Source organism: Phasianus colchicus, chromosome 1 (assembly GCF_987193195.1).
Source record: "Phasianus colchicus chromosome 1, bPhaCol1.hap1.1, whole genome shotgun sequence".
NCBI classification, from domain to species: Eukaryota; Metazoa; Chordata; class Aves; order Galliformes; family Phasianidae; genus Phasianus; species Phasianus colchicus.
Window position 1 is genome coordinate 189,418,162 of NC_143436.1, and position 13,445 is coordinate 189,431,606.

Below are 13,445 nucleotides of genomic sequence, written 5' to 3' on the forward strand. Positions count from 1 at the left end.
GAAAAGACAGATGTGAATGCCCAGCACTCCATCTACAAGGGGTAAAATTCTTTTGCCACCCTCTACCCTGAGGCAGGCCCAGCCAAAAAGCAAATTGATTCCAACAGTCCTAAATTTTGAGGTCATTTTTAATTTGTAATAAAGGTTAGTCAAGCTAACTAGTTAATCAAGCACTATGTGGAATGAAAAACCTTTGGCTTTCAGACACTCTCATTTATTTGATTTATTAGCTTCAACTCTAATTATATTGTATTATTTTGTATTATATTGAATTATCTTGCATTTCAGTATCATATTTAGTAAATTAGTTTGTTTATCCTCAAATCATTGTCACTTTTTTTGTTTTCAGGCCCATCTCTATTTCCTTTTTTTTTCCTTTTTCCCTTTTTCCCTTCTCTGGGTGTGGGTCCCTGGGTCCCTTTGACCCACTAGTCATGGAGCTGGGTGGAACCAGCCCATAAACCACTGACAGACAGGTACAAAGAATGACTTATTAAATCTATGCAGAAACTGAAAAAACAAATATCACTAGAAGGGGCTGCACATTTTTAATTCAACTTTGACTCTAATTTATTGTTATCAGTTTTATTTTGTGAACGAGATGAGGGATTAATTCCTCAAGCATCTTAAAAGCATGAATGACAGATAAGGAAATGAGTACTGTAGGACATCCCAAAGTACATATCATCTACATCATTAATCCCAGAAAAGTCTTGCTGGAAAAGAATGATTCTGTATGAGAAAGAAGTACTCTTTTTCTTGATGGCTAGAGTATCTGCATTGTCATTAAACAAGTACTAATATACTTCATAATTAGTGTGTGTTAATATATCATTGATGCCTGCTCCTTAAAGGACATATGCTATGCAGACAACTTTTGAGCATTTCACATCAAGGCAATGCAACTTGATTATGAAATTTGTCCTTAACTTACTAAATTAAAAAATAATAATAATAATTAAGGGTAAATTCCACTGTGATGCGAGGTGACTTCTTAATATATTTGAACATTTTTTAGTCATAGTGTTAGATTGTTAGACTCCAAACAGATAAAGTGTGTTATTGAAATAAGCTGTCACTGAAAAATATTTAGTATGCCATTATATCAACGTAATACTAGCTTACATTGATGGTAGCAGCAACTTCATGAAAGGGAAGAGAAAAGTCAGGGCAATTTATAACATTATCATTAAAGAATCTAATTCCTACATACTTCAATTTACTCTTTTTGTTGTTGTTCCCTGTAGGTTGTGACCTCATACCAGTCCAGTATCTCAGATGGGGTGATCCTGAACCAATTGCAGCAGTTGTTTTTGCGTGCCTGGGTCTGCTGGCAACCTTGTTTGTTACGGCTATATTCATAATGTATCGTGATACTCCAGTGGTCAAATCTTCCAGCCGAGAACTTTGCTACATCATTCTAGCTGGCATCTGCTTGGGTTACTTGTGCACTTTCTGTCTCATCGCAAAACCTCAACAGATTTACTGTTATCTTCAACGAATTGGCATTGGTCTCTCCCCAGCTATGAGCTATTCCGCTTTAGTAACTAAGACCAACCGCATTGCAAGAATCCTGGCTGGCAGCAAGAAGAAAATTTGTACAAAGAAACCTAGATTCATGAGTGCCTGTGCCCAACTTGTTATTGCATTTATCTTGATATGTATACAATTAGGCATAATTGTTGCCCTCTTTATAATGGAGCCACCTGATATAATGCATGATTACCCAAGCATCCGAGAGGTCTACTTGATTTGTAACACCACCAACTTGGGTGTTGTAACCCCCCTTGGATACAATGGATTATTAATTTTGAGTTGCACCTTTTATGCATTTAAGACAAGAAATGTCCCAGCTAATTTCAATGAAGCAAAGTATATTGCCTTTACAATGTATACCACCTGCATCATTTGGCTGGCTTTTGTGCCAATATATTTTGGAAGCAACTACAAGATAATCACCATGTGTTTCTCAGTGAGTCTGAGTGCCACGGTGGCCCTTGGTTGTATGTTTGTGCCCAAGGTCTACATCATCCTTGCTAAGCCTGAAAGGAATGTACGCAGCGCATTCACCACATCGACTGTGGTCCGCATGCACGTAGGGGATGGGAAGTCATCTTCGGCTGCAAGCCGTTCAAGCAGCCTGGTGAACCTGTGGAAAAGAAGGGGATCATCTGGTGAAACACTTAGGTAAAGTCTGCTAATGTGTGAGTGTGGGGAAGTTATTATGTTTTTCCGAGGGTTAAGTGATAATGCTAATAATGAAAGGGCAGAGGGAGATATATTAATTCCCTTTGCCTCTCCACTGGGAGAGGAAAAGTCCTCTTTCCCACATCTACAACAGCAACAGGTCTGATTTAGTCAAAATGTTGTGCAAAAGCAGGACACGGAGCAATGGACAAACAATCACAGAGATGGAAGCATTGGCTGTGTCAACTGTCCACTTCTTGCAGGAAGGGAAGTAAGATCTTAGTAGGGAGAAAAAAAGAACAAGAAATATTACTAATTGCCTTGTTCTTAATGCACTCATTTGCAAGCTCTTTCACTTGAATGAATTGCACAGTCATTGTATTTTTTCTCTAGTCACAGCAGGAAGACAACTGAGTGGCTGCTAATGCTACAAAATCAAGGTGGAGTAGCCAACACATGTGGCATCACAAGTGGCCATTCAGGCATCTGAGGATTTGTCTTGTGATTCTTCTGTTATGCCTTTTCTATGACCTGATTTTCCTTTCTTCTGCTATCTCTCCCTGACTTCTTTCTCCTTGTCTTTACCTATCTTCTCTCCTTTACCTATCTTGGTATCTTTTTCTATATTCATCTTCCTAACTCCATCAAAGTCAGTTGCTCACAGACTCCATGTTTGCTACTTACTCTTCCTGCCATCAACCAGATACCTCCTTGTGAGCTATTTCTTTGTTTCTTCCCACAAAAATACCGGAATTCAGTGATCGTGATGACAGCTTGTATGTTCATTATATAAAAATTACAGTCGGTGAACACCGAGGGGAAAGGAAAACTCTAAAGTGGAAATACAGTCCAGACTCATAGACAGACTGTGCAGGAGTGCATCCAAGCCAGTGGTTCATTTACGTCTTTTGATCTCTTACACTTTTGCTATGGGGGTGATAAGGGTGATTTGGGGTTATTTAATTATTAGCATAATCACAGAATTCTGCCTGTATGAATGCAGAAAAAGTGCAGAAAAGAAATCTTATCATTCCTCAGCTCTACATGCCTCGCCCAGAAGTGACAGGTAGCTGTATTTCCCTCCTCGCTGAAACACATGTATTTTATGATTGATAATATGAATATTTCTTGACATGTCATTGTTCACACTAAAGTTTGCATGGAACGAGGGGAATTTATAGTTCAATTTCTCTATGATCCAAAGTTTTGATTCAAGGAAGAATTTTAGTATTATTACAGAGGGCAGGTTATGTCACAATGATTATTTGTTTCTGCCAGTTTATTTCTCATGATTCTCTTTCAGTGATTTTTAATTGATACATAAATTGATGGGTTTTTACAAGATATCTTATATCTGTAAACAGCATTATCTTTCCGTTCATTTTCACATGAAGAATAAGATGATGTTTCAAAATAATAAATCCTGTATCAGCTTATGTGATGGTTACCTGAAATTTACCTCTCTACAAACTCTGTATGTTTGTGTGACCTGAGATGTTGAAGCTAAGAGCCCTGTAACCACTTCTGGGCTGGTAAAAGAGGCATTCTTCATAGTGTCCTCAACAGTATAACATTCTTCCTCTTTGAGATCATTCTTATCTATCCTCATTTTGGTTTCAGAACTCACTTGCCATCTCACAACATTTTTCCTGGCAAGAAGAAATTACAGATAATGGGAGGATCTTGGACTTGGGAAGGATTTGTTTGTCGTGTGTTACAGCTCAGTTTAAAAAAAAAAAATTGCTCTAATTTTTTTTTTTAATTTGAGTATGGAGCGTCTTAAAGACAAGATGTATTTTCTTCTTTTTGAGGACTCTGTTTCCATTTCTTTATGTCTCTATGTGTAGAATATACCTGCAGTAGAGATATATTAGTAAAACATAATAGATTATTGATAGTGACTTCTTTTTCAGTAGCATTGAAAATAGCATTGAGAGCATCAGATGCGTTCGTGTAAGAATGAAGAAAGCAGCACAAAGCTGATATATTGGCATATTTACCTGGATATAAAAAACTAGAGTGTTTTATCTGACACTTGGAGAAAAGCTTTCATGCTGCCAGCATTACTCATCAACACTAAAAACTGCAGCAAAATGCCTAAGCTAGTTAAACTGTGATGGTGCCAATGAACTTAACAGTGCTTAGCCAGTATGTGCCTGAAGGATTTGGGAATCCAACATCAAACTGATTCCATCAATTATGAGAAATTCTCTAATCAATGTCTCTTTAGTTGCATGAAAGAAAATGAAACAGAGTCCTAGAATGTACTGAATAAACTTAAAATGCTGCTCAGGAATTCACCTGTATCTGATATCATCTCCAAGAAAAAAAGAAAAAAACAGAAAACCACTTTCATCCTCACTTCTGCTCACTGTAGAGCATGAGAAAGTAGAATATTAAAAAATAGAATATTAAAAAAAAAATTGGCACAAAGTAATATGTTTCACAGTATTATTCAGTACGATGTTCACAATCTTGTTTTGATAGGTTTTTCAAGTAAACACTGAAGTACTCTGAATCAAAGGAAATACGCGGTAGAGCTACATGGTATTATTTAAATAGCACAGTGGGGTTTTGTTTAAGAGAGAGTGAGTCACTGTTGAGTTTTAAAGAAAGATGTTATTTAAATCAATAGTGTAGAGAGGAGCCCCTATCATTAGCATTTTTGTTCTTGACACTAATTTATAACAGTGTAGTATTGCATCAAATCATTGTCAAACAGATAATACCAAGGCTCCATTCAGAGCTTTCACATCAGCTGCAAGATGACAGATAACAACACTGTTTTTGCCTAAATAAAGCAATACATCTGTTACAGTCCTAAATGACTTTTTGCATGGGGTGCTCTTCAATAAAATAAATAAATAAATAAATAAATAAAAGTTCAGACAAGCTGTGGCTAAGCATTGGAATGTATTCCCACCAAAATATATTACTGGGCAGAGTAAAGCTATTCATCACCCAATGAAATAAAAAACATTTCATGTAGGCTATTCTGAATCAGCCTACAAAGTATATTCTACCATTGTTTCAAAGTAAGGCATTGTTTCAAATTGGACATCAATAAAAGCAGCACCACAAAGAAGCATGCTGAACACCACTTAGCTGCAGTGAAAGTGTAGGTAATGATTGGACAAGGGGGTAGAGTTTTAAAATTTAGAGATGGCAGAGGGATGTTTTTCACCGAGAGGGTGGTGAGGTACTGGAACAGGTAGTCCAGATAGGTTTTAAATAGCCCATCCCTGGAGGTGCTCAAGGCCAAGTTGGATGGAGCCCTGGGCAGCCTGAGCTGCTGGATGGCAATTAGCCCATGGCATGGGATTGGAACTGGGTGAACTTTGAGTTCCATTCCAGCGAAACCCATTCTATAATTGTATGATTCTATGAAAGTCGCATGACCTCTGCAGAAACGCATCTGGACATTCTGCTTCTAGCTGTTTTACCTTGTAATTTCACAGGGACTAGGAAGGCCATAAACAATTTGACCAAAACTTCATTTTATCTTAAGGTCACAGGGATTGTTATCACATATGAAGCAGAACTCTTTTGGAGAAGTCTGAAATATTTTTTTTGTTTGTTTGTCTACTTGTTCTCCAACTACTCTGTAAGATTAAGATGGTGCATTTCTGATATAAGAGTAGCTACTGTGCTATTTCTAGCCACAGCTGCACACTAAAAGGTCTGTTTTGCTGTTTTGGTCTGGGATAGAGAAGATATTCCAGTGTTTCTTTTACATTTCCTTACTCCTAAATGACACACAATAATTTAACCACTGTATGTGTTTATCTCTTTTGGAACATGTCTTTAAATGATTCAAGCCAGGGACACTTCATTTTAATTTTCATTATAACTTCCCTTTAAGCACATGCATCTCTCTCAACCTGCAAAAAGGCAAGTTTGCCTTTTACTGTTAATTAAAACCCCCATTCTGTCTCTGCCATGCTTGTGTAATAGTCTTTCAAATCTAACCAGTGTTCTTTGCCCTACTCTTTAGCTTGCTCCAAGTCTTCATAGTACATGCAGTCCATGCTCCTGGTCTCCCACTGCTGGGTATGAATGGCAGTGTTTCCTGCCCTTGACTGCTTCTTCCTGTGGGTCTCCAACCCACCTTAAGGGGCTTCTCTGTCACTTGAGCATCAAATTCTAAACTGCTCTCTCCTGTAACACAAGTGAAAGCCAATAGAAAACTGATATTCTTCCCTTGATCAAGCCTTGACCTGAATGCAGGGAGCAGATCTGTTTAAACAGTGAGGTGAGAACTTCTGAAGGAAGAGAAAACACCACTTTGAACCTGAGGTATGGCTCTGCTTGAAAATTATCATAGAATCATAAAATATTCTGAGTTAGAAGGGACCCATAAAGATCATCAAGTCCAACTCCTGGCTCCACGCAAGACCATATGTCTGGGAGCATTGTCCAGATACGCCAGCAGCTTGGGGCTGTGCCCACTACCCTGATGAGTCTGTTTCATGCCCACCGCCCTCTGATGAAGAGCCTTTTGCTGATATACAACCTGAATCAGAGCTGTAGTTTGTATGCGTCCCCATTTATTTATGTTTGCAGTGAGACTGAGGGGCCAAAGAAAGAAATTAAGGAGCTGTTGGATTTTTTTTAATTGCCAGCTGACAGTTGTACCTATGAGTTTTCCCATGGGGAAAAAGTGATGAGCAAGGCAGAGTTTTCCGCTGGACTGGGTTCAGCCTCTGACCACAAGTTGTTATAATTGGTATTTACATCAGAATGTCCCAAACTGTGCCATAATGAAGCATTCTGGAAACGTGTTTACAATCATGCTGTGCACTCTGTTTTCTGCAAGGAGTGACTGTTTTTTTCCTCCTTACCTCTTCTCTTTTTTTTTTTTTTTTTTTTTTTTTTACCTCTTATGTTTGCTATATCTGTTTTGTTACAATTCAACAGGATATATTTTGATCCAAAAATAAGACAAATATCCTTGAATTAATCTAGAAACTACCATTTATAGTTAAAAAATATTGCAGTTAAAATACTATGTCATACAACAATATATTTTATCTCAGCATCAAAATCTCGAAGTGGCTTTTTTTTCTGAAGCCTGAACTGAAATTTCTCAAATAGAAGTAAAAATTAAGAACCAAAAATTTCAGGCTTGAACTAACTTGAGAAGTGAATTAGCTATTACAGAAACATCTGAAAGATCCAACTCTTACATTTAATAATGAGGAAAACAGTGAGAAGGCAGTGAGTTTCCAGCCAAATGTCTACGAATAAACTTCTGTCTATATATACGCCATCTATATACACTCTATATCTGCCCTATATTGGTGTCCTTTGGAACCAAGGAGTTCAAAGATACAGTCCATTCAGTTTCCATGGCCCAGGAATCAATTGCTGACTGGTTGAGGGACATATCCATAAGTCATAGAATCATAAAATCATTACGGTTGGAAAAGACCACTAAGATCATCTAGTCCAACCATCAACCCATAAATGGATAGACTGAAGTTGTAGACATCAAGTTGAAATGAAATGCTTTTACAATATGTGTATGCATACATGCAAAGGAATTCTGGAATAAATATGCAAGATTATGCCTCAAGAAAATAACCATTCTGAGAAATGGAACAAAGTGGTTATTTGACATGGAGCAAATAGTGCTGTAAAGAAGGCAGGGTTGTACCAGGAGGCCTACCAGCCTGTGACAGCGGTGTAGAAGAAAGATGGGGGGAGTTTGCTGAAAGCTGGAGCTGGCTGACATTTAAGTATGCTGTCATTGAGAAAGATACTGATTGTGAGTTCCTGCCACTGCATATTCTATGCGGACACATTTCTTACAGTACAAGTGCCAATTCTGTCTTCATCTATATGCAGCACGAGCCATTTCTTCTACACATTTTGAATAATGATAGAAAGAATGCCACGGTTTTCCTCCAAACTCATATGAGAAAATTTTAACTTATTGTGCTTCAGCAGGGCAGGGGTTATGAGTTCATGCTCAATAATATTCACAGCCAAATTGCTGGATAGCACTTAGTGCAAGCCTTGCAAGTGGTTGCATTGGTTAACTCTGGAACTTTAGAGGATAACAGAGGTGATAACCTCATGATGTTGAATTCATGACAGGTATACCACTGCTCATAACAAGCTGTATTAACAGTCTGTCAGTTAGGCCAGGATGGATTGCTTTCCTCTTGAAGCCCAGTGGAGTCATTCTGGCCTGTATAAAGCAACTGATCAGAAAAGACAGAAAGTTGTTTTCCAGCCTGGTGGAAAGAACAGTGATTATCTATGTCAGACAATGACCACCCTGGGTCTCTTTTGTCTTATAAGTGTAACATCCATCAAATTTTTATACTAACTTTACAGTAAAAAATCTTATACAGTTCTCGTTTCATCTTACTGAAACAAACAAACAAACAAACATTTTTTAAAGTGGAGAGAGGCAATGATGTTATTTGAAATTTTGAATTTTTATAGAACAGGCAAATCATTTCTTGACAACTTAATTATTTATATTACCTCTTGAGGGAGTAGGGTGCATCTAAACAGGGGATTAGTAAACAGTGTGATTTAGGAGAACTCATGCTTAAGAAGTTGCATTATAGATATGGTGTGCACCATCTCTGAACTTTAGCAGTGACCAGCATTTAGCCATTGCTTGTCTCAGCATCATAAATCCCATTAGAAGGTGGAAAGTAAAAGTGCTACACAAAGAGGGAAGTAAAGATTACCATAAGGCAGAAGAAGTCATTGAGAGATTAGCATGTACCAAAACAAGCCCCCCATTGTTAAAAATTAACTCCTACACATGTTGTTTCAATGGAACCATGAACTACAAATTGCACAGAAGTGTTTGGATGACTTTGTACTATAAAATACCAGAAAAAAAAGTGGAGTAAATCTCTTACATGATATAATGCCACAAGAGAAGGTAACAATTGAGATGAGCCGAATGTCTGGCTCGAAGAGAATTTTTCTTATTCAAAAACATAAGCAAAGTGATGCAAGATATAAGTTGTTTGCTTCATAGCCTTGCTAAAAAAGAATTTTGATGCATGCAGGAAAAAGTCTGGTTCTTCAGAGGAAGTCATTATCCTTTTGACTGATTAGTCTGCATTTATTAACTAACCAGTTCCCAAGGGAAACGTTCTGAGCCATCTTAACCTAATATGGTACAAAACGTAGATTGTGAGATTGCTGAATTGTTTAAGTCCTTCATTTTTCTCTAGATAAACTGCTCCTGGTGTTTTTTCAGACAAGCTTGATGCTGTGATTAATTAAACTTCAAATATTGTGAAATGACTGAAGAATATTTAATGTAACTTAGTGAAAGTTATTAGGTATGAAAGATTTTGATGAATTGTTGCTAAAATATTCCCTCTGTACAATGAATTTATATTCTTGACTGCCCTGATCACAATGAATTTTAATATGTGTGCAGTGTTAGTGTTGTTGTTTTGAATTTTTCCCCTCAAATTTAATTAAAATAATGATTGATTGATATAAATTGTTTGGCTGCATTGACTGAGCTCATGTATTCAAGCTTAATTTTTTGATTTATTTGTATAAGTAAGACAGTGTCTCCATCATTTTGAATCAAATCCTATAGCTGAACTGTTCAAACAAATTTACATTGTAAACAGTTCCCTGTCTACTCTTGCCCAAATATGCTCTAGGTGGAAAAATGCAACCTTGTTAGTGTAATAAAACAAAAAGCAAAAAAAGGAAAGGAAGGAACAATAATGATGGGGCAGCAGTTTGGTGGTAGATTTTACAGTTTTTAACAGTAGTGTCTTTCTTACCTTGATTTTCATCTTCCAACCTGTCTCCTGAAATTGTTGTGACAAATAAATGATACCATGTACTGTATCAGTATTTCCCTTACTCATCACACTAAAGAGTGTCCAGACGAGCCATTCAAATTTTCTTATGTCCATTTTGTATGCATATACACGTGTTCTGCTGTCTATACACAACAGGATGTAAATCCTGTTGCAGACAACTATCTGGTCAGAGCAGAGATTTTTCTACCAAACCAACTTCTGCTTCTTTCCAGAGCATACTTTGATATGAACTGGCATTGTATTTATTATGAAAATTCTATTACTAAAAGTGCAGGTTGGCAGCCTTGCCTGTGGCGGAGGGGTTGGAGCTTGATGATCTTTGAGGTCCATTCCAACCCAAGCCATTCTATGATTCTATGATAAGAAGACTAAGATATCTAGTCTCCTTACAAGGTCTAGACAAGACATGAGCTGTCCTACTCCAATGTAAATGCCTGTATGAATTATAATATAGCCAGGGGTCTGCTAAAATATATAAAACCAACAACACTTTTACTTTGCTGTAGTTTTGGTCGTAGCATTATATGATGCAGTAATTATCCAAAGTGCTGGCAGTTTAGGACTTAGAACACAATTATACATTGCCAAAAATTAAATCATTTTACAGTCCACAATTCAATAATGAGGTAGCAGAAAAAGGACAGTTCGAGAAACCTCTTTCTTATAAGTCAACAAATTTGAAAAATGTCACATTTAAATCAAATCCAAGTCAAAACACAGCCCTATCCATCCATTTTACAAACCTAAAGAAGTTTCTAACATTTATAACGCTTCAGAGCAAATGAAGTGTAACTTCCCTATTCAGTATAATGAATGAAGTAATGAATAAAGTAGTGAGACCTTCCCATGGCATCTGTAGTTGCATAAGCCTGCAAAAGAAAGAACAGAAATTCAAAATAATGAATAAGCCAGGCAGAACCACATTTCATGTAAATTAGATGCTAACGTACAAAAATCTTACAGCAGTCTTTGTCTGACATCGTGCCCCTTTTGGAAGAAGGTAGATAAACATACTGGTAATATTGTGCTATGGGTCTACTCTTCTTTCCTTGATACAGTATAATGCGTTGTATATCATGACATCAAAAATGTAATTTTAACCCTCCAGTTGCAGTTACATATGATTGTTTAATTAAAATAAATTGTTAAAAAAAAATCTTAAAGAGAAGAAAAATAATTTAAAAAATAGTCTGCAGAAATTAATTATGCATTTAGGTTTAAGTGGATTTGTTTGATGGAATTTTGCTATTGAGCAAACAACATTTATATGCTGACTTTTTAAAAACAAACAATATTAAATTTCCATACTTAATGATATGTAATTTAACAATTATATAAATGGAAAAATATCCATAACTAGCTGAGATCTCTTTAAAAGTATTCAGGACAATGGAATGCTATATCAAAATAGAAAGAACAGCCTTGTATAGCTAACTGATTTTCAAAACACAATATATTTGCAGTTCAAAACACTCTTTGCAGTAACAATGCTAAATATTCCTCATAGTCCATTCTTTATCCATTTATGTAGAAACTTCATACAGATATTGCTTTATTTAGTCTAAAGGTCAGCTCCAATTCTGCTCCTATGAAATGCAAGATATTCATCATTTCTTTATATCAAGACCAAGTAATTGTGCTGGTGAAAAATATTGCTTGCACATAAAATCTGACATAACAGCCTGGAAAGGTGGTCAGCTTTGAAACACTCAGCAGTCTGAGTGTTACAAGTGTACAAGTTCCTAACATAAGCACATTGAAAAGACAAGTTCCAAGATAAGCACATTGAGTAAAAGCAATGGAGAGCAAAGAGATGGTATTTCATCAATGTACTATAAAGTTTTCTGAATCTCCTCTCCTCTCCTCTCCTCTCCTCTCCTCTCCTCTCCTCTCCTCTCCTCTCCTCTCCTCTCCTCTCCTCTCCTCTAATTAAATTCCCTTTTCACAGATTAATTTATTTTCATTTCAAAATGGAGAAAATTAGAACTTTGAGATTGAATTAATAGATGTTTCCTGCTTTGATTACTGCTAACTTACAGGGAAATGCGTGATTTGGAAATAATCTCAGATATCTAATATTGCATTCAGCATCTCAAACAAAAAACTGGAATCTTATTAACTCAGAAGGCTCTTAGGAATTAGTCAGTACAATGCTGAATTTATGTCTCCAGGATTAGTCCTTGTCCCACAATCAGATTTTTCTCAATATCCTCTGTCCTGTTAAGTGGACATGGAAATGTCACTTTCAGTGCTCCTGCAAGGCACCAAGGCACAGTTTTGTGAAGATATTACTCCTCCCTTGTAGTAGAAAAAAGCTTGTTCATCAAAGCTACTCCTTTCAAATCTGAAGAGTACCAAGTAACATTTGGTACTGAATAAATAATTAAATTTCTGCATATCAGTGTGAGGTTGCTTTTGAAGTACCAAACTGATGACACATCTCCATCTCCTACACAACAAACTAAACTTGCTTGGCACTGCATTTGAAAACCAAAGATATCCTAAGATATATTTTACTTAGTTTTACTTCTTAGTTTTTACTGCAAAAGGAAAAAAAGAAAAAAAAAAAAAAAGTGAGAGAGAGGAAAAAAAGAAAAAAAAAAAAAGTGAGAGAGAGGAAAAAAATCTTATGCCTAAGGGTAAAAGCCAGTTTCTAATTGCTGGGATTTATTTTCAGAGAACATATTGTCTGAAAACCTACTTTTTGCTATTGGAAACACTTGTCTTTTGGGTAATCTTTCTCAATCAGTGTAGTGTAGATATTTTACTACCACTAACATTCTACGGAGACTAGACTACTTTTTTATTGATTTGGTTAAGTCTTTGACCAAACTATGCAGAAATTTAAGGTATGACACTTCTTTCAGGTCTGGTCCATCAACAACCTCTAGTTAGCTTATGTACCACCTTATAAAATGGATCCTTTCCAAGACCCTTTCAAAGGATACGAGAGGAGAGCAGGTGTGGAGGTGACATGAACACATCTGGGTTTCAGCCTAATGTCACTTCAGAACCACCAGGATGCCAGCACCACGCTCTACAGTGAAGACATAATCTAAAAAGTTCCATATCTGAAGAGTATCAGCACTTGTTTGTAGAGAAGCCCACAACTTCAGTGAAGGGGAAATGAAAAGCAAGGATTTACAAATGAAGATATGTAAAACTGATGTCTAAAGTATTGTAATGTATTATTAGTGGTGTCATTGAGAGATTCTGTCCTTATTCCTTGATAGAATACATTAATTTTGGTCTATGAAAATTCCTTTCATAGAAGCTGAAGGCAGCAAGGAAAAGATGTAATAATCCCTGAAATCTAAGCAGTTGTGTTGGTGTTTTCCGCTAGTATGGGGAAATCCCAGTACAGACATGATTTCTCCCAGCCCAAGAATGAAACAGCCTGCAGATCCTTACCCACAGATGCTGAAATAATAAATTAAT

The 13,445-nt window shown here is 36.6% G+C and overlaps 1 protein-coding gene and 1 long non-coding RNA gene across 7 annotated transcripts in view; one reads left to right on the plus strand and one right to left on the minus strand.

Annotated features, from left to right (window-relative positions):
* Positions 1-13,445, plus strand: part of GRM5 (glutamate metabotropic receptor 5) — a 249,549-nt gene that overhangs the window by 220,811 nt on the left and 15,293 nt on the right. For all 6 annotated transcript variants that reach the window (XM_090134072.1, XM_090134071.1, XM_031612458.2 and 3 more), the window contains one exon: positions 1,248-2,187. In XM_090134072.1, coding sequence (XP_089990198.1) covers positions 1,248-2,187 — 940 coding nt within the window. The remainder of the gene's footprint in view (positions 1-1,247; positions 2,188-13,445) is intronic.
* The window catches only part of LOC116241946 (uncharacterized), a 49,515-nt gene continuing 43,980 nt past the window's right edge, over positions 7,911-13,445 (minus strand). The window contains exon 6 of the long non-coding RNA XR_016463456.1: positions 7,911-10,876. This is a non-coding gene — a long non-coding RNA (uncharacterized LOC116241946). The remainder of the gene's footprint in view (positions 10,877-13,445) is intronic.